General features: G+C 49.2%; 1 protein-coding gene across 2 annotated transcripts in view; it reads left to right on the plus strand.

The window, feature by feature from the left end:
• Window positions 1-21,937, plus strand: part of LOC138566375 (procollagen C-endopeptidase enhancer 1-like) — a 315,017-nt gene that overhangs the window by 125,485 nt on the left and 167,595 nt on the right. Inside the window, exon 2 of one of the 2 annotated variants that reach the window (XM_069643547.1) lies at window positions 8,139-8,247. The exons of the other annotated variant lie outside the window; for it this stretch is intronic. Coding sequence (XP_069499648.1) covers window positions 8,139-8,247 — 109 coding nt within the window. The remainder of the gene's footprint in view (window positions 1-8,138; window positions 8,248-21,937) is intronic. 2 annotated transcript variants of the gene reach the window in all.

The raw sequence follows: 21,937 nt of genomic DNA on the forward strand, positions 1-21,937 counted from the left end.
CAATTTGCAGGCTATATGAGCCTGTATGGGCTCTGAGTTTTCTTATAGCCTCGAGTTATTCTATAGCTGCAAATGTGGGCGTTATTTTTTTTTGTAGCTCGTAAAGTCGAGCACCAACAGTGCTCCTTCACCCCCCCGTTAGTGGCCTTGTTTAAAATTACGTTTTCCTACAAATACTGTCTTTTGTTAGTTTAAATGAATGAAAAGAATAATTTACTTTTTTTTATTAGTTTATTACAAACTTTAAAAAATTCTTTTTACAGCAGATCAATTTCCCACTTAACTCTACATATCGTTCTCTTTCTTAAGATATACATGTTCATCTTTTATCATATTGCGTCCATTTTTGCTTTAAGATTTCTTGCTATTACTTCTAGACATGCAGTTAGCGCAAAAATGATTGTGTTATTCTCTCCGATGTGTAGAGCTCTCCACCATTCTTCGTCAGTAAATGTAGAGCATTCATTTCTCTCTTGCTCTGTCATCTCGTAGCGTCGGACACACTAACACCAAGTGCTTCAATGTGTCTTCCCCAACATTGCAGAGTCGACATCTAGGATCTTCTTCTGGCCGTACTCTTCTTTGATATGAGGTTTCCAGTGTTTCCCATTCATTTAACCTGAATAGCATGAACGTTCGTCTCCTCCTTTTGCATGGGAATTTCGACAGATATTTCGGGATTTTGTTTAGTTTCTTTGATTCAAAGGGAGTATTTTTCATTCTTTTGTGTTGTCTTCTTTTGTCCTCTGTCTCAATCCAGTCAGATTTTAATAATCGTTTTTTTGACTGCATCCGGAAACTGCACTAAGGTTTGTGTGTTAGTGTTCAGTTGCTTTAAGATGGTTTCACAATGTCCCTTCCAGGTTTTGTAGAGGTCGTCTCTTTTTTCCTCTTTCTTTTGTTTTAGGATATCGAATTGTGGAGAGCTATTCTCATCTACAATTTTCCTGTATAGGTTTTGCGGCCTTCCATGTGCCGTTAACTTGCATAGATGATAAGCTTAACTCGTATCTCATACACGCAGTTGGAAAGCCTTTGAGGTCAGTGCAGGGAGTATTTTATTTCTGTAGAACCTAGCCACAGGAACCATGGAGAATTTTCCATAAATAAGCATGACATATTTTTATCATGTTATCTTTCATGTTTTTGTAAACTTATATACTGCACATGGAATATTTAAGTTCCCTCCAAAAAATAACAATTGAAAAAATATATATTTTGGCATAAACATTTTTTGTGTTTGGCCATGGGTTCTAATAGCTTGATAGACCTCGCCCGCGGGCTGTACCATTATTATGGTCTCTCATACCTCGTTAAAGGCCCTCATGTTACCTCGGTCTTCAGGGCCCATAATCCCCGGTACGGCGCTCGGGCAAGGTCTATAAAGCTACTTCATAGCAAGGATTTGTTGAAGAGTCTGCAATGATAACAGATGCAATTAGACACTTGTCATTATAATATCCATGACAGCCTGAATAAGATATCATTCTGATTGTTTTGGAGATCCAGGCTACCTCTGCTTATTGCATACCTGATTATATGCTTTCTACTCTCTGTTCAATATATAAGGCCAATAATGACTGGAACCTTTCTACATCCAGAGTGGAGGTAGTTATTTAACTTTGCTTCACTCGAGGTGTGGAATGTTTTAGTGTTGGTCTGGCAACGAAGGACGAGACAGGGATATCCACTTCTTACGACTCAACTTCATTTGTGCCACTTGTCCCTTATGGATAAGGTGGTGCTCCTATCCTGCTCGTAACTCTAAACCACTCATCTGCTGATGTGCTCCGGATTCTGTTGTTGCGGCATGGCAACATGCAGAGGAGAACGCATCCCTCGGAGGTGTGAGACATCGCAGGGGTTTGAGGACTCAAATGACTGCTAGCATCAATTGCCCAGTTCATGATGGCCATCTAAGAGAGAGTCCTCTCCCCCAGTCCAAACCAACACCAAGATAACAGACATCGGGCCTCATTACGACCCAGGCGGTAAGTTACCACCTGGGTCGTACCCTTACCACCATGGTGTAAACTATGTTTACACCATGGTGGATGGCGGATTTACCGCCCCATTCCAAGGTGAATGGGGCGCTAAATCCCCATTTACCCTTCCCCATTCCCATTTTTGCCCCATAGGGCATAATGGGAGTGGGGAAGGCGCTAATTACGCCACCGTAAATTACAGTGGCGTAATTAGCACCATGGTCCCTTAGCGCCATGGATTTTAACGCCTGCAAAAAGCAGGCGTTAAACTCACCATGGCGCAAAGGGACCTCGGAATCAGGCGTTAAGGGTCGGCGCCGTTTACGGCGCCATTAACCCCGTAACGCCTGACTCGTAATGAGGCCCATCCTCTCCCAGGTCACCTCGAGAGTTACAGGCAAAAGCCGTTTTTCAAGGTGGGCAACTCAACTCATTTGGCAAATTAATACTTCAAGGTCTCCCTGCTTGCCTTGCAAGCAGGAGGCAGGGCAGAGGGACATCTCTGCGATACAGATATGCACGCGGGGAGAACGGGGCAACTGAACATTTAGATGCCCTGGGTGGGAACTGCGCCACTGTTCATTGGTGCAAGTGAAGTGGTTAGTGCAGGGTTCTGCCAGGGAACAGAAGCTTCTCACAGCTTTGCATATTCAGGGAAATATCTTCCAAACCCCTATTGCTAAAGAGTGGAACGCCACACTTAGAGACTGCGGCACTTTGTATTCCAAACCTATTTTTGCCGTTTCAAGAACCGCTGCAGCCCATCAATTCGGATGTCTTTCATGAGTCTTAACTTTTCTAAAGCGCTCTAATGTATTTATTTATTTATTTATTTTGCAATTTGTAAAGCACACCCAACCCGCACGCATCTGGGAACTATTCTTAGTAGACAAGCACAATGGTTACATAGTTGCGCATATACAGAGACACATATATAAGACACCAGCGTATAACATCATCTTAGGGTAAATTGGTATTTATTGTAGATACTGTGTAGTATTGCAGGTCATAGCTTATTTTCGTAGCTCCCGCGAGAAGAGCCACGTTTTCAGGGGCTTACAGAAGGTCCAGAAGGAGTCCTCTGACTCAAGCATTCATAAAGCCACAGCTTCTGGGTTTACAAGTCCCTATTCACACCATATCTATTAACATGTTCTGTATGTGGAATACTGTCCTCTAATCCCACACGTCTTCCTGCTACAGAGTACAACCTGAGGGCTCATGCTCCTCACTACTAAAAGGGGAACCATGTTTCTTGTTAACCCTTTGTTTGTAGTTCGATTAAGGCCTCAGCCTGCTGCGGCATCCTGGAGTGAAGGGGGGACCACATATGGACCTCTACAAATCTTCCTGGCCTCACAAATGATGTGATCACTAGTAGCAGACACCCCAAGGAGAGCATGGGCAGGGGTACAGTCTTTTCACTGGGTGCCAGAAGGCGCTTATTCTGAACTATCCCCACTAGAATGAGCTGCTGTTCATTTGAGGGTATCCAGTGAAAATAACGAATACATATTAACGAATAACATTTGTAACGAATAGAAAATACTGAAACAACGCCAAATGTGTTATTACAGATATATATGGGGGGGGTGAGGTGTAAGGGATTAAAAGAGGTGAGGTCCTGTTATAATCAAAGAGAAACAAATCAGTATTTTTTCAGTATTTAGTTTTATTAAAAATGTTTTCGTTAAAACATTATTCGTTAAATTCACATAGATCCGAGTTTGAGACCTTTTTAATAGCAGATCAATTTTAAGAGGCCTGACGTTGTACAGTTCACTCAATTTGATTATGTTATATGATGTGTGTTGTTAATTTATTGTTGATAAGTAAGGTGCCAGCTGCGACCGCCGTCGGTTCTTAGCACCCCAAAGGAAGGGAAGGAAGGGAGGGGAGGATGGGTGGGAGGAGTAGAAGTGTTGAGTGGCAGGAGTGTACGCTTCCGCAACTGTAAATGGAAATTAACATTTTTTGGTCAGTTCTTCAACTTGAAGGATCATAATACTGAACCCATCAAAGGTGGCACCGAGGTTTTTTAATAGGTGGGCAAACAGGAAGATGATCCATAGTGGAAGGCGACGAGTATGGGAGAGAAGTGGCCACTAAGGAGCCCATGTAGATTATCTCGTAGAAGCACGAAGACTGATGTCTATCATACAGTCCTGGATGTGTTGGAGATCCGGTGTAGTTCCACCAAGTCAGAAGGTGATTTGGGTGTCGTCAGCGTAGGTTTGGAAGGCGATGGCAAAAGAAGGAATGAGGTCAGGCAGCGGTTCTAGGTATGTGTTGAAAAGGCCAGAAGAAACAACTGAACCATGTGGAACTCCACAGTAGATCCCGATCTTGGAGATGAAGAGTCCCAACTGCATGTATAGTTTGCGGCCAAGGATGGAAGATAAAATCCACTTGATAAAACCAACCATCAATGCTACAAGAGGTTTATTGGCCAATTTAGAAGGGATTTCATATTTAACAGTGTCAAAAGCAAGTGACACATTGAGGAAGAGGAGGATAGCTAGAGTATTGACGTCTAACGATCGAAGGATTTCCAGTGTCATGAGTAGAAGCACCGATTCCTTCCTTCTGGTGGAACGAAAGCCTGACTGATGGTTGTGCAGCAGATTGAGTTTCCTACTGTAATCCAACAGTTGCAGCTCTGCCTCTTGCTATCAGGTCTTATCTAAAACAGGTGTGTCCGCATCTGGGTGGTCAGCAGCAAGAATGCCTCAGTGGTCAGAGGGTTTCTCCAGAAGAGAGGACATCTGAGTCTTTTTCAGCGTGTGAGAGAAACAGTCTTTGTTAGAGTTACCGTTGGCCACAGCTGCCAAGGAATGAGGTAGGGACATGTTGTGGTCTCTAATGGAGGATGCTGGTCACGGAAAGCCAAAATGGCCTCCATTTTGAGAAATGTTTTACCAATTTCTGTTGGGATAACCTGCCTGAAAGTAAAGAAAGAGGCCCTTCAGTGTGCTGTCCTGCGACTGGGTAAATCGAATAAGAGAATAGGAGAAAATAAGGCACAAATGGAGCAGAAGAAAGGGAAGAATGAAAGATGAGAGATGGAATCAGGCAACACATTAGACTATGTGGATTGGGAGACACGAGGACCTTAGAGCGATGGAATAGAGGAGGAGAAAGGGAAGAATGAAAGATGAGAGATGGAATCAGGCAACACAAGAGACTGTGTGGATTGGGAGACGCAAGTACAGGAGAGAGATGGAATAGAGGAGGAGAAAGGGAAGAATGAAAGATGAGAGATAGAATCAGGCAACACAAGAGACTATGTGGATTGGGAGATGCGAGTACCTTAGAGCGATGGAATAGAGGAGGAGAAAGGGAAGAATGAAAGATGAGAGATAGAATCAGGCAACACAAGAGACTATGGGGATTGGGAGACGCGAGTACGTTAGAGCGATGGAATAGAGGAGTAGAAAGGGAAGAATGAAAGATGAGAGATAGAATCAGGCAACACAAGAGACTATGTGGATTGGGAGACACGAGGACCTTAGAGCGATGGAATAGAGGAGGAAAAAGGGAAGAATGAAAGATGAGAGATGGAATCAGGCAACACAAGAGACTATGTGGATTGGGAGACGCGAGTACCTTAGAGCGATGGAATAGAGGAGGAGAAAGGGATGAATGAAAGATGGAATCAGGCAACACAAGAGACTATGTGGATTGGGAGACGCGAGTACAGCAGAGCGATGGAATAGAGGAGGAGAAAGGGAAGAATGAAAGATGGAATCAGGCAACACAAGAGACTATGTGGATTGGGAGACGCGAGTACAGGAGAGCGATGGAATAGAGGAGGAGAAAGGGAAGAATGAAAGATGAGAGATGGAATCAGGCAACACAAGAGACTATGTGGATTGGGAGACATGAGTACCTTAGAGCGATGTAATAGAGGAGGAGAAAGGGAAGAATGAAAGATGAGAGATGGAATCAGGCAACACAAGAGACTATGTGGATTGGGAGACGCGAGTACCTTAGAGCGATGTAATAGAGGAGGAGAAAGGGAAGAATGAAAGATGAGAGATGGAATCAAGCAACACAAGAGACTATGTGGATTGGGAGACGCGAGTGCAGGAGAGCGATGGAATAGAGGAGGAGAAAGGGAAGAATGAAAGATGAGAGATGGAATCAGGCAACACAAGAGACTATGTGGATTGGGAGAGACGAGGACCTTAGAGCGATGGAATAGAGGAGGAGAAAGGGAAGAATGAAAGATGAGAGATAGAATCAGGCAACACAAGAGACTATGTGGATTGGGAGATGCGAGTGCAGGAGAGCGATGGAATAGAGGAGGAGAAAGGGAAGAATGAAAGATGGAATCAGGCAACACAAGAGACTATGTGGATTGGGAGACGCGAGTGTAGGAGCGAGATGGAATAGAGGAGGAGAAAGGGAAGAATGAAAGATGAGAGATGGAATCAAGCAACACAAGAGACTATGTGGATTGGGAGACGCGAGTGCAGGAGAGCGACGGAAGAGAGGAGGAGAAAGGGAAGAATGAAAGATGGAATCAGGCAACACAAGAGACTATGTGGATTGGGAGACGCGAGTACAGGAGAGAGATGGAATAGAGGAGGAGAAAGGGAAGAATGAAAGATGAGAGATAGAATCAGGCAACACAAGAGACTATGTGGATTGGGAGACGCGAGTGCAGGAGAGCGATGGAATAGAGGAGGAGAAAGGGAAGAATGAAAGATGGAATCAGGCAACACAAGAGACTATGTGGATTGGGAGATGCGAGTGCAGGAGAGAGATGGAATAGAGGAGGAGAAAGGGAAGAATGAAAGATGAGAGATAGAATCAGGCAACACAAGAGACTATGTGGATTGGGAGACGCGAGTACCTTAGAGCGATGGAATAGAGGAGGAGAAAGGGAAGAATGAATGATGAGAGATAGAATCAGGCAACACAAGAGACTATGTGGATTGGGAGACGCGAGTACCTTAGAGCGATGGAATAGAGGAGGAGAAAGGGAAGAATGAAAGATGAGAGATAGAATCAGGCAACACAAGAGACTATGTGGATTGGGAGACACGAGGACCTTAGAGCGATGGAATAGAGGAGGAAAAAGGGAAGAATGAAAGATGAGAGATGGAATCAGGCAACACAAGAGACTATGTGGATTGGGAGACGCGAGTACCTTAGAGCGATGGAATAGAGGAGGAGAAAGAGAAGAACGAAAGATGGAATCAGGCAACACAAGAGACTATGTGGATTGGGAGACACGAGTGCAGGAGAGCGATGGAATAGAGGAGGAGAAAGGGAAGAATGAAAGATGGAATCAGGCAACACAAAAGACAATGTGGATTGGGAGACGCGAGTGCAGGAGAGAGATGGAATAGAGGAGGAGAAAGGGAAGGATGAAAGATGAGAGATAGAATCAGGCAACACAAGAGACTATGTGGATTGGGAGACGCGAGTGCAGGAGAGCGATGAAATAGAGGAGGAAAGAACTTGAGAAGAGATGATCGAACATTATGATATGATATGATAGGTCATTTATAACGCACTTAATACTCAGAGGTTTCTAAGCACGGACCCGGGGGAACAAACCTGTGTTGCTCCATTTTACCCACTTGTTGCATGAATCTTTCTATTTTTATTTTTTATCTGCACTCAATGTTCCATTCAGAAATGGTAATTCGTCTCTTTCAGAATCACCCACTTTATTCAACTGTCTTGCTTTTAGTCCGTGTCATCTTGCTTCCAAGGCGAGCGTGTTGCGCCTGAGCTATCCTCCCGATGCTATATTATTATATTGCTTGAGTGAATAGCGCATATACTATCCTAAGGCCGCTTGGAAAAGGGGTAACTAGAGAGAGGGATTTTGGCAATAGGAGGAAGGGAACGGTGGAAAGATGACAGTAGCGTATGCTATAGTATGCGTGTTGCGTGGAACTCGTGCACTATGGATTATATCGCCGGTAGGCCCAGCATTCAGGAGTGGAATAAGGGTGGCATGCCAGGGTGCAGGAAAATCAGGGGTTGGCAGTGAGTTTGAAATGAGTAATTTCACCCATGTTTCGTTTACCTTGTCCAGCGGCCATTATTTTGTGAGATGCCTCTTCCAGACCGTTATCTGTGATGACAGCTATGACGCAGAGAGCGGCCGTTGATAATCGCCATTTTGTTTTGCAGGCCTGTGTTCCTGTGCGGCGGTGAACACACCGGAGACTCAGGCTACATCGCCAGTGAAGGCTTCCCCAGTCACTACCCCTCCAACAAGAAATGCACCTGGACCATCACGGTAGGTGCTTCCCCCCCTATCTCGCGCACCCAGGTCAAGCTCCACCTATGGGTGTCCCGGCTGCTCTCAGAAGGTCCGCGCTCACTCCTAGTCTTGAGCTTTCTGTGGTTTTGCTGTTATTGATGTCAATGAGACATTTGCAAGCAAGTATACCTATCTAGCATATCTCCCCGGCCTTAATCACTCAAATGAAGTCTCGCTCATTCGCACATCACTGGCCTAGCTACAATGACAGCGGTCTCAGTGCAGGGATCGATATCGAGGAGAGCTGGGAGCTATTTAGCTCCTGCTTGTAGCCTAGAAGTGCCTGGTTTGCTTGACGGCAACAGCTGACCTACTTTTTGCTCTACAAGGCCAAGCGATACCAAACAAAGACACCTATAGGAATACAACTGTGCATTTGGGACTATAAACAAAGATTAGGACACGTATATATGACATTTAAAACATAAGGGTTCATAATGAAATGATACGTTTGCATCTTATGTGGACGTTCGATTTGCAGAATGCTATTTACTAAGTCGTTACCCAGTGGTAGCTCCTGGCCCCCTAAACATCAGTCAAGTCTCTCCCATTCCCACGCCACCTACCAAACTATCCTCCACGGAGACTCACTCATTCCCACATCACTGACCTAGCATCGCAGAGAGCAGTCTCAGTGACTTCCTCCTCACTCGTCTCCTAAACATCAGTAATGTCGCTCCCATTCCCACGCCACCTGCCAAACTATCCTCCACGGAGACTCACTCATTCCCACATCACTGACCTAGCATTGCTGAGAGCAGTCTAGTAACTTCCTCCTCACTCGTCTCCTAAACATCAGTAATGTCGCTCCCATTCCCACGCCACCTGCCAAACTATCCTCCACGGAGACTCACTCATTCCCACATCACTGACCTAGCATCGCTGAGAGCAGTCTCAGTGACTTCCTCCTCACTCGTCTCCTAAACATCAGTCAAGTCTCTCTCATTCCCACGCCACCTGCCAAACTATCCTCCACGGAGACTCACTCATTCCCACATCACTGACCTAGCATCGCTGAGAGCAGTCTAAGTGACTTCCTCCTCACTCGTCTCCTAAACATCAGTCAAGTCTCTCCCATTCCCACGCCACCTGCCAAACTATCCTCCACGGAGACTCACTCATTCCCACATCACTGACCTAGCAACGTGGAGAGCAGTCTCAGTGACTTCCTCCTCACTCGTCTCCTAAACATCAGTCAAGTCTCTCCCATTCCCATGCCACCTGCCATCCTCCATGGAGACTCACTCATTCCCACATCACTGACCTAGCATCGCTGAGAGCAGTCTCAGTGACTTCCTCCTCACTCGTCTCCTAAGCATCAGTCAAGTCTCACCCATTCCCACGCCACCTGCCAAACTATCCTCCACGGAGACTCACTCATTCCCACATCACTGACCTAGCATCGCTGAGAGCAGTCTCAGTGACTTCCTCCTCACTCGTCTCCTAAACATCAGTAATGTCACTCCCATTCCCACGCCACCTGCCAAACTATCCTCCATGGATACTCACTCATTCCCACATCACTGACCTAGCATCGCTGAGAGCAGTCTCAGTGACTTCCTCCTCACTCGTCTCCTAAACATCAGTCAAGTCTCTCGGTTCCCACGCCACCTGCCATCCTCCATGGAGACTCACTCATTCCCACAATACTGACCTAGCATTGCTGAGAGCAGTCTCAGTGACTTCCTCCTCACTCGTCTCCTAAACATCAGTCAAGTCTCTCGGTTCCCACGCCACCTGCCATCCTCCATGGAGACTCACTCATTCCCACAATACTGACCTAGCAACGTGGAGAGCAGTCTCAGTGACTTCCTCCTCACTCGCCTTCTAAACATCAGTAATGTCGCTCCCATTCCCACGCCACCTGCCAAACTATCCTTCACGGAGACTCACTCATTCCCACATCACTGACCTAGCATCGCTGAGAGCAGTCTCAGTGACTTCCTCCTCACTCGTCTCCTAAACATCAGTCAAGTCTCTCGGTTCCCACGCCACCTGCCATCCTCCATGGAGACTCACTCAGTCCCACATCACTGACCTAGCATCGCTGAGAGCAGTCTCAGTGGCCCTCATTACGACCCTGGCGGAAAGTGACTGACCGGACCGCCACAGCGTAAATAGCGTTTCCGCCATTGCACGAAGGAGCAAAGTGCGGCCCATTCCGACCCATCGGGCACGAGCACCACGCCATGGCGGAAGTGCAAAGTCCGCGATGGCGGAAATGACCCCAAAACGGCCCACACCGCCGCCGTACGGCGCCCTAGGTGCAATACCGCCACCCCTCTTAGCGGTCACCGCAGTGTGCGCCTACCGGAAAGTACGGTGACCGGAAATATACGGAAACGGAAGCTAAAACATGGGCCCGGAACGGGAAACATCCCGCCGTACACCTATAAAACCACTAAAACCACACAACCACTAAAATCACTACCCTGAAACACACCCCAACCCGTCATCCACCCTAGCGAAACCAAGAAAAAATGGGAAAAGTAGCGAAGAAAGCGTGCGACCGCAAGCGGCAGGTCCACTTCTCCCGTGAGGAACTCACCGTGCTAACAGAGACCCTCCAGGAGAATGCTGCCGTCGTCTTCTCCACGCAAATGACCAGAACGGCACTTGCAAACAAGAAGGCCATATGGGCTCTGGTGGCACAGCGGGTAAGTGCGGTGGGGACCGCACCCCGCAACCCACAGCAATGCCGCAAGCGATGGGACGACCTGCGGATACGCGTCCGCAGCATACTCTCTGCCAACCGCAACATTGCCACAGCCACCGGGGGAGGTCCTGAATCACCCATCAAGTTGACCCCCTGGGAAGAAATCTGTGCCTCCACCATCGGAATGGAGAGCATAGAGGGAGTCGGAGGGATGGAGAAAGGAGTGCAGACATCCGAAGATTCAGGTAGGTGGGCCAAATAAAACAATGCCAAATCCACACAGTCCATCCATGTGAAGTACCATGCGTCCACATAGTGCAACAGAAACACATGTCCAGGAGAACGTCCACACACATCGGCCTGATAGCGCACGTTAAAACCCACAATAAATACATAAATAATTAAAAACCCCTAAAACACGCACTACACGTGCAGCAGGCACACCCTAACTGCAGGCTGCCAAACAACTGCACCCTCACTCCACACACAAATGAAAGCACCTCCAAGGCCCCGACCCAAATCACCCTCAGGTACCACCCCAATGCATGTGATACAATGCCATTCCAATTCCCACAGACCCATCAATAACCCTCGCCCTCCTTTACTCCACCACAGGGTCCGATCCAAACGACGAGCTTCAGGACACCCCTACCAGCACACCTGCAAAGAGGGCCAAGACCAACGGCCAGAGACCCTCCACCTCAGCTGCACGCATCAAGACACGGCAGCAGCACAAATCAGGTGGCAGCACAGAGGAGGGAACATCAACAGGCACCCCAGCAGCCAGCATGCCCACACCACCACCACCACAGGTCCCCCCAATGGATGCCACAGAAGGCACTGCCTCTGGTGGCAGCAGCACCATAGGTGACACCCCATTGATGGCAGCATGCTCGGACACAGAAAACGGGGATGTCGAAGTCAGATCCATCCATGACCTGTCCCAATCCCCCTGTCTGTCCCATCCCGTACAACATGAGGATACCACGCAGGGGCACCCACAAGACGAAATAAGGACAGAAGCTTCACCCAATGTGACTCCGAGAACCCCAGAATCGATTCCGGTTGGTGCGGCGGTTCGGCCGTCACATTGGGTGAAGCTTCTGTCCTTATTTAAGGATATTTTCTTGGATCACCAACCAGCGATGAAGAATATGTAAACAATCTCAGCATTTGACGCAGGATTGGTGGTGTGGCATAATAGCAAAAATCGGGTTCCTGGTTACTTAAGAACCATTAAGAAAATATTACCAGACTTATCTAAGAGGTCTTTGGTTATTCTGGTGCACTGTGGCACACCTACACTGCAGTAATCCTACTTGTGAGGAGTACGGTTTTGAAGAGTACTGTTGTGGCCCTGGATTACATGGTGGAGAATAATAATAAAAGCGTTCTTCCCCTGAAGAAGGTTCATGCACCAAGCGCCATGAGGAACTGAAACATGTCGGGACTGTTTAATCTGAGTTAATTATACTCAGTGATTGGAAATGTTTAAATCATTATATAAATTTTATATGCTGTTGTATTGTATTGTCATGTTATAGGAATGTATGTGTGTGAAACCAGTAATTTGTATTGTAGATGTATCCACTTTGTGTTGTAGGGTCTATTTTACTGAAAATTCTATTTTTAAAGTTAGTTTTATAAAAGAAAAAATTGGGTTGTGATTTAACCTATTAAAATAAACCATTTTTGATATTGCAACAAAATAACTAGGTACTAGGTCTATTTTTTCAAGATCATTGGTACAAAGAAGGTTGTATAGCATCATACAAAATGATATGACCATCTTTGCAACCTTCTCATGGCGGTACAGGAGTGCCCCGCCTGACCTGCTGAGGCAGCGGAAACGAGTCTTCAGTAGGCCGAATGCCTGTTCAATGACTACACGGGTACGTGAGTGGGCATGGTTGTAGTCCTCCTCATGCTGGTCCCGTGGGTTCCGGACTGGTGTGAGGAGCCATCTCTTCAGTGGATATCCAGCATCACCTGTATGTGGACGAGAAACGTATGATGTGGAATGCCATTGCTACGTACGCACACCCCCCCCCCCTTCCTGCCAGGTCATTGCCAAATCACATACCCCACATCATCATGCATGAAATGAGACTCACCGAGTAGCCAGGATCTGTTCCCTGCGTGTCGCTCCATGTAGCGTGGTATTGTAGAGTTCCTCAAGACCATAGAATCATGGGTTGATCCAGGGAATCGGGCACAACAATGTGTAATGATCCTGTTGGAGTCACACACCATTTGTACATTCAGGGAATGAAATTGTTTTCGGTTGCGGTACTGGGCCTCCATGGCATGTGGGACGACCAATTCCACATGGGTGCAGTCGATGGCACCAATGCAACCCGGTATGCCGGCAAGTGCATGGAATCCCACTTTTGTGTTGGTAATTTCCTGCTCCGAGCGTGGTAGAGAGATGTAGTCGTCTGCGTGCTGCAGGAGGGCATCGAGCACTTGAAATAGTGTCCGTGAGAACAGTGGCTGAGAAATGCCATGCAACTGTCCGACTGCGTGCTGGTAGGTGCCTGTGGCCAGGAAGTGGAGTACAGACACCACCTTCAGTAGGGGTGGGATGGCGGTTGGGCTATCTATCATGCTGACAAGGTCAGCCTGTGTCATGTCCACAATGGCGGCTATGGTGTCCCGGTCCAGACGGTAGAGGGTGTGGATCTGCTCATCAGTGAGGTTGAACGGATGTGCTCGGAGGCGTGGGATTGCGGGCTGCCTGCGTGGTGGTAGTGGCTGTGCTGGCGGCCCTTGCTGGCCCTGCCTTGGCCTCCTCCTCCTCCTGCGTCTCCTCCGTGCGGCCGGTTGTAGTTGGTGTTCGTCTTCTTCTTGGAGTTGGAGTACTTGCAGTGCTATCAGGTCCCCCAGGGCCAACATCGCGAGTCCTGCCGGTAGCATTTCGGTGTGGTTGTGGGAGGAGACTGGCTGTGCAATTTATGTGTTTTCAGGCTGTATGGCCTCCACCTGTGGTGATTAATTCCACCTGTGCAAACTGCTCTCCCCTTTGGCCGAGCACGTCCCGCGCACAACGCTGCAATTCGGGGAATGGCATCTTGCTATTGCAATCATGTATTTGTACCCGATGGCCGTGTGAGATTGGTTGATATGTTCATTCTGCTGTGGTCCCATTGTTTCACATACTATCTGTGCAGTCGCGAACAGACTTGTGAAGGGTCAGTGGAACGTAGTACTCGAGTAACGGTGGGCCCTCATGCATCACTGTACCGAGTTGCAACGACGGGCGGGGCGTCCCATTTGTGGGTGAAGGCAGTTGCCATTTTCACACACAGCCGCACTCGATGGAATAATTAGTGATTTCAAACGGCCACAGATGCCTCTTCGACGTGATGTTGCAAATGAGGAATTCGAAGGGCGGCGCTTTCGGTTTACAGCTAGCGGCGAGGAAATGCCCACAGGTCTGACTGCAAATATAACGTACTATTGTTCAATGTCCTTGAGACAGGGGCCATGGCGAGGATGCAATGATTGATATGAATAGTTTGGGATGCGCATTAGCGACGTGGGCGATGAGGCCGGACGTTCCCAAATACATGTTACTTCACTACACTGGAATTACGGGCTGGGGCACTGTGGATTTTGCAGGCTGCATAACGCACAGACTCAATGGATATTTCTAATGTTATGTGAGTAAATATTCAGGCGTTTTAATCCCGGGATGAGGGAATGATGAATGGATGCATGGGCAGGTGATTTGATACAGAGTTTGCCATGTACAAGGCTTCTTGGGATCTATCCGCCTCCCCTACGCTATGTGATGCAGGGCTGCCATAGTGGGACCATCGTCTATCTGGCCTTGTTGAGCCCTCCCTGTCTCGACGCGCCCTCAGACACTTGTGTCCATGCACGTTAACATTCCCATCTGATGGATTCTGTTTTGACAGACGCATGCACAGGTACACTCGTTTGTGATGGTGTTTGCACCTCGATATAGATGGTTATGAGTCGCAAGTGGTTTTGGGGTGGTGATGATCCTTTGGAGTGGGCTAGCATGCATATGGCTGTGGATTTAGTGTGATCATTGAAGTGAGTTGTTCGAATGTAGTTCTGATGGGCATTCTGTTCTTTTTCTTTACTTTTGGTTGACAGGTATCTCCTCCCCTTTTGCCACTGCCATCTGTATGCCACTCCTGCAGATGGGTTTTACTCCCGACACCTGCTGCTTCGTGTTAATCAGTGGAGCAGCATTACGATCTTATGGGACGATCGCCAATGGCCCACATGCCCTTACGCAGTACTGGTGGCTCGGAGCAACATTTCGGCCTTTCAGCTGGACTAGTGCCTCCCCATTGGGACGGCCCTGCGGTTCTGTGCGCTTCCATGTTGCCTTTTCGTACGTGAATGTGGCTCTGTGTACCATGAGGGAACAGGGCGTCACACAAGTAGTGGCTGGTCATTTCTTGCGGATGCAGCCCACAATGGTGAAAAGTGTTTTGGAGTTCATGGCCTGATGGCTGTATGGGCTTGGTGATTTTGATGTGCATTAAATTTCTATTCTGATTTGGCCCGTGTAGCGTTTTTCTTTGCAAGTGATGTGGCATATGCCTATTTGGGGGGCGATGTATTGTGAGGAGATCTGCATTGGGTTCCAGCTTCGGAGTTTAGTTGCGTGGTACTGTACTGGGCGCGTTTGCCTACGAAGCCCGTGAGGTCAGGGATGGGGGCTGCCAATATGACAGTTTGAATGTTGTCATGCTCAGGGGCGGGGGATTGGGTTTTGTGTAACAGATGCCGGTCAGCCAGGTGGACTGGTGGAATGATGTGATTCTCGGAATGTTGCTGGTCACAGGTGCCTGTGTTTGCGTGCGTTTCTTGGTGGGGGACTGTGGTCATGTCCATTGGGATGGCTTCTGTATTCGTGCCATCTGTGCCCTGCAGCTCCCATTGGCCCCTGTTGTGTTTCTTTTGTTCGTTGGCATGCATGGGTGACTTGTACATTTCAATGGTTGCATTGTGACTTCATTGCACCTACGGAGAGTTGTACTTTGTGGGCAGGGAGCGGTGTACAGGCACTCAGTGGGGCCGTTTACGGTTGATTCGCGATGCCGTACTTCTCACCATGGCGGAATGGTACATTCCGCCATGCTTGATGGCGTTAGGTACATGTCCGCTAGGGTCGGAATTGGCGTACCCTTGCGCCATGGTGGTGTTTGCGGTTTGGCATGGCGCGCGCGCGCGTGCTTGGTGCAGTTAGCGTTGGCGTTCACTACGGTGTCGCTAATGGCTTCGTACTTTGCGGTGACGGGTCATAGTCGCACCGAGCGCTATTCGATGGCGGTATTGCATTTCCGCCATCGTTTTCCGAATTCCGCAAGGGTCGTAATGAGGGCCAGTGACTTCCTCCTCACTCGTCTCCTAAACATCAGTCAAGACTCTCCCATTCCCACGCCACCTGCCAAACTATCCTCCACGGAGACTCACTCATTCCCACATCACTGACCTAGCATCGCTGAGAGCAGTCTCAGTGACTTCCTCCTCACTCATCTCCTAGACAACAGTCAAGTCTCTCTCATTCCCCCGCCACCTGCCATCCTCCATGGAGACTCACTCAGTCCCACATCACTGACCTAGCAACGTGGAGAGCAGTCTCAGTGACTTCCTCCTCACTCGCCTTCTAAACATCAGTCAAGTCTCTCCCATTCCCATGCCACCTGCCATCCTCCATGGAGACTCACTCATTCCCACATCACCGACCTAGCATCGCTGAGAGCAGTCTCAGTGACTTCCTCCTCACTCGTCTCCTAAACATCAGTAATGTCGCTCCCATTCCCACGCCACCTGCCAAACTATCCTCCACGGAGACTCACTCATTCCCACATCACTGACCTAGCAACCTGGAGAGCAGGCTCAGTGACTTCCTCCTCACTCGCCTTCTAAACATCAGTCAAGTCTCTCCCATTCCCACGCCACCTGCCAAACTATCCTCCACGGAGACTCACTCATTCCCACATCACTGACCTAGCATTGCTGAGAGCAGTCTCAGTGACTTCCTCCTCACTCGTCTCCTAAACATCAGTCAAGACTCTCCCATTCCCACGCCACCTGCCAAACTATCCTCCACGGAGACTCACTCATTCCCACATCACTGACCTAGCATCGCTGAGAGCAGTCTCAGTGACTTCCTCCTCACTCGTCTCTTAAACATCAGTCAAGTCTCTCCCATTCCCACGCCACCTGCCAAACTATCCTCCACGGAGACTCACTCATTCCCACATCACTGACCTAGCATCGCTGAGAGCAGTCTCAGTGACTTCCTCCTCACTCGTCTCTTAAACATCAGTCAAGTCTCTCCCATTCCCACGCCACCTGCCAAACTATCCTCCACGGAGACTCACTCATTCCCACATCACTGACCTAGCAACATGGAGAGCAGTCTCAGTGACTTCCTCCTCACTCGTCTCCTAAACATCAGTCAAGTCTCTCCCATTCCCATGCCACCTGCCATCCTCCATGGAGACTCACTCATTCCCACATCACTGACCTAGCATCGCTGAGAGCAGTCTCAGTGACTTCCTCCTCACTCGTCTCCTAAGCATCAGTCAAGTCTCACCCATTCCCACGCCACCTGCCAAACTATCCTCCACGGAGACTCACTCATTCCCACATCACTGACCTAGCATCGCTGAGAGCAGTCTCAGTGACTTCCTCCTCACTCGTCTCCTAAACATCAGTAATGTCACTCCCATTCCCACGCCACCTGCCAAACTATCCTCCATGGATACTCACTCATTCCCACATCACTGACCTAGCATCGCTGAGAGCAGTCTCAGTGACTTCCTCCTCACTCGTCTCCTAAACATCAGTCAAGTCTCTCGGTTCCCACGCCACCTGCCATCCTCCATGGAGACTCACTCATTCCCACAATACTGACCTAGCATCGCTGAGAGCAGTCTCAGTGACTTCCTCCTCACTCGTCTCCTAAACATCAGTCAAGTCTCTCGGTTCCCACGCCACCTGCCATCCTCCATGGAGACTCACTCATTCCCACAATACTGACCTAGCAACGTGGAGAGCAGTCTCAGTGACTTCCTCCTCACTCGCCTTCTAAACATCAGTAATGTCGCTCCCATTCCCACGCCACCTGCCAAACTATCCTTCACGGAGACTCACTCATTCACACATCACTGACCTAGCATCGCTGAGAGCAGTCTCAGTGACTTCCTCCTCACTCGTCTCCTAAACATCAGTCAAGTCTCTCGGTTCCCACGCCACCTGCCATCCTCCATGGAGACTCACTCAGTCCCACATCACTGACCTAGCATCGCTGAGAGCAGTCTCAGTGACTTCCTCCTCACTCGCCTTCTAAACATCAGTAATGTCACCCATTCCCACGCCACCTGCCAAACTATCCTCCACGGAGACTCACTCATTCCCACATCACTGACCTAGCATCGCTGAGAGCAGTCTCAGTGACTTCCTCCTCACTCATCTCCTAGACAACAGTCAAGTCTCTCTCATTCCCCCACCACCTGCCATCCTCCATGGAGACTCACTCATTCCCACAATACTGACCTAGCATCGCTGAGAGCAGTCTCAGTGACTTCCTCCTCACTTGCCTTCTAAACATCAGTAATGTCGCTCCCATTCCCACGCCACCTTCCATCCTCCATGGAGACTCACTCAGTCCCACATCACTGACCTAGCACCGCTGAGAGCAGACTCAGTGACTTCCTCCTCACTCGTCTCCTAAACATCAGTCAAGTATCTACCATTCCCACGCCATCTGCCATCCTCTATGGAGACTCACTCAGTCCCACATCACTGACCTAGCAACGTGGAGAGCAGTCTCAGTGACTTCCTCCTCACTCGCCTTCTAAACATCAGTCAAGTCTCTCCCATTCCCACGCCACCTGCCAAACTATCCTCCACGGAGACTCACTCATTCCCACATCACTGACCTAGCATTGCTGAGAGCAGTCTCAGTGACTTCCTCCTCACTCGTCTCCTAAACATCAGTCAAGACTCTCCCATTCCCACGCCACCTGCCAAACTATCCTCCACGGAGACTCACTCATTCCCACATCACTGACCTAGCATCGCTGAGAGCAGTCTCAGTGACTTCCTCCTCACTCGTCTCTTAAACATCAGTCAAGTCTCTCCCATTCCCACGCCACCTGCCAAACTATCCTCCACGGAGACTCACTCATTCCCACATCACTGACCTAGCATCGCTGAGAGCAGTCTCAGTGACTTCCTCCTCACTCATCTCCTAGACAACAGTCAAGTCTCTCTCATTCCCACGCCACCTGCCATCCTCCATGGAGACTCACTCATTCCCACATCACTGACCTAGCATCGCTGAGAGCAGTCTCAGTGACTTCCTCCTCACTCGTCTCCTAAACATCAGTCAAGTCTCTCTCATTCCCACGCCACCTCCCATCCTCCATGGAGACTCACTCATTCCCACATCACTGACCTAGCATCGCTGAGAGCAGTCTCAGTGACTTCCTCCTCACTCGTCTCCTAAACATCAGTCAAGTCTCTCTCATTCCCACGCCACCTGCCAAACTATCCTCCACGGAGACTCACTCATTCCCACATCACTGACCTAGCAACCTGGAGAGCAGGCTCAGTGACTTCCTCCTCACTCGTCTCCTAAACATCAGTCAAGTCTCTCTCATTCCCACGCCACCTGCCAAACTATCCTCCACGGAGACTCACTCATTCCCACATCACTGACCTAGCAACTTGGAGAGCAGTCTCAGTGACTTCCTCCTCACTCGTTTCCTAAACATCAGTCAAGTCTCTCTCATTCCCACGTCACCTGCCAAACTATCCTCCACGGAGACTCACTCATTCCCACATCACTGACCTAGCAACGTGGAGAGCAGTCTCAGTGACTTCCTCCTCACTCGTCTCCTAAACATCAGTCAAGTCTCTCTCATTCCCACGCCACCTGCCAAACTATCCTCCACGGAGACTCACTCATTCCCACATCACTGACCTAGCAACCTGGAGAGCAGGCTCAGTGACTTCCTCCTCACTCGCCTTCTAAACATCAGTCAAGTCTCTCGGTTCCCACGCCACCTGCCATCCTCCATGGAGACTCACTCATTCCCACATCACTGACCTAGCATCGCTGAGAGCAGTCTCAGTGACTTCCTCCTCACTCGCCTTCTAAACATCAGTAATGTCGCTCCCATTCCCACGCCACCTGCCAAACTATCCTTCACGGATACTCACTCAGTCCCACATCACTGACCTAGCATCGCTGAGAGCAGTCTCAGTGACTTCCTCCTCACTCGCCTTCTAAACATCAGTAATGTCGCTCCCATTCCCACGCCACCTGCCAAACTATCCTCCACGGAGACTCACTCATTCCCACATCACTGACCTAGCATCGCTGAGAGCAGACTCAGTGACTTCCTCCTCACTCGCCTTCCAAACATCAGTAATGTCGCTCCCATTCCCACGCCACCTGCCAAACTATCCTTCACGGATACTCACTCAGTCCCACATCACTGACTTAGCAACGCTGAGAGCAGACTCAGTGACTTCCTCCTCACTCGTCTCCTAAACATCAGTCACGTCTCTACCATTCCCACGCCACCTTCCATCCTCCATGGAGACTCACTCATTCCGACATCACTGACCTAGCAACGTGGAGAGCAATCTCAGTGACTTCCTCCTCACTCATTTCCTAAACATCAGTCAAGTCTCTCCCATTCCCACGCCACCTGCCATCCTCTATGGAGACTCACTCAGTCCCACATCACTGACCTAGCAACGTGGAGAGCAGGCTCAGTGACTTCCTCCTCACTCGTCTCCTAAGCATCAGTCAAGTCTCTCCCATTCCCACGCCACCTGCTATCCTCCATGGAGACTCACTCATTCCCACATCACTGACGTAGCAACGTGGAGAGCAGTCTCAGTGACTTCCTCCTCACTCGTCTCCTAAACATCAGTCAAGTCTCTCCTGTTCCCACGCCACCTGCTATCCTCCATGGAGACTCACTCATTCCCACATCACTGACGTAGCAACGTGGAGAGCAGTCTCAGTGACTTCCTCCTCACTCGTCTCCTAAACATCAGTCAAGTCTCTCCTGTTCCCACGCCACCTGCTATCCTCCATGGAGACTCACTCATTCCCACATCACTGACCTAGCAACGTGGAGAGCAGGCTCAGTGACTTCCTCCTCACTCGTCTCCTAAACATCAGTCAAGTCTTTCTCATTCCCACGCCACCTGCTGCAGCATGGACAGCGATCATCAGTGAATGCCCATTGGGAACGAGAAGCCCTAAGCAGAAAGGCACTGGGGATTGTCATAAGCCAGTGGCCCCTGGTGTATAGCCTACGAGTGGCTTTTTAACATTGGGCTTCTTTACCAGCTTGCCGGTCCGGTTACAACGGTACTGGTAAGCATACCGGTACCGTTGTATCTCTGAGTTGTGCTCGCGGGTGCCTTTCATTCCGCCCGGTGAAAGGCACCCGCGAGCACAGCATGTCGGATGCACCGGCAGCAGTGCTTCCATCCTCCCCATTCCAATTGACTCCTATGGGGCTCAAATGGGAATGGGGAAGAATTTTTTCCGGCGCGCAGGAATGGCAAATACCGGGTCTGGCAAGGCCGTAATGACCCGGTAATTGCCCATTTCTGGGCGCCGGAAGCAACTCCGGCGGCAGCCGTGCCTGTTTCACAGTCACGGCTACCGCCAGGGTTGTAATGAGGGCCATTGCTTGTAAGCTAGCACAGCCCCCGCCTGTGGCTTCACAGAGGCTGAGAAAGAGAAGGCCATGTAGGGATGCATGAGATAGAAGTGGCGGGTCACTAGGCAGACTAGGCCATGTAAGTGCTGGAAGGCTTGGTTTACATTTATCCAGGGAAGGAATTGGGCCAGATCTAGCCGGTGCTGAGCTCCTGCAAAAACAGTCTTTTCGGAGCGCAGGTCTGTGTAGAACCGAGGCCCAAACCCCTCATATTTGAGGTAGCTCTCTACCCCTGACAGCCATGAGACTCCCACAGACTGCATCT

The sequence above is a fragment of the Ambystoma mexicanum genome, chromosome 1p (genome assembly GCF_040938575.1).
Source record: "Ambystoma mexicanum isolate Mex_15411 chromosome 1p, UKY_AmexF1_1, whole genome shotgun sequence".
Classification (NCBI taxonomy): Eukaryota; Metazoa; Chordata; class Amphibia; order Caudata; family Ambystomatidae; genus Ambystoma; species Ambystoma mexicanum.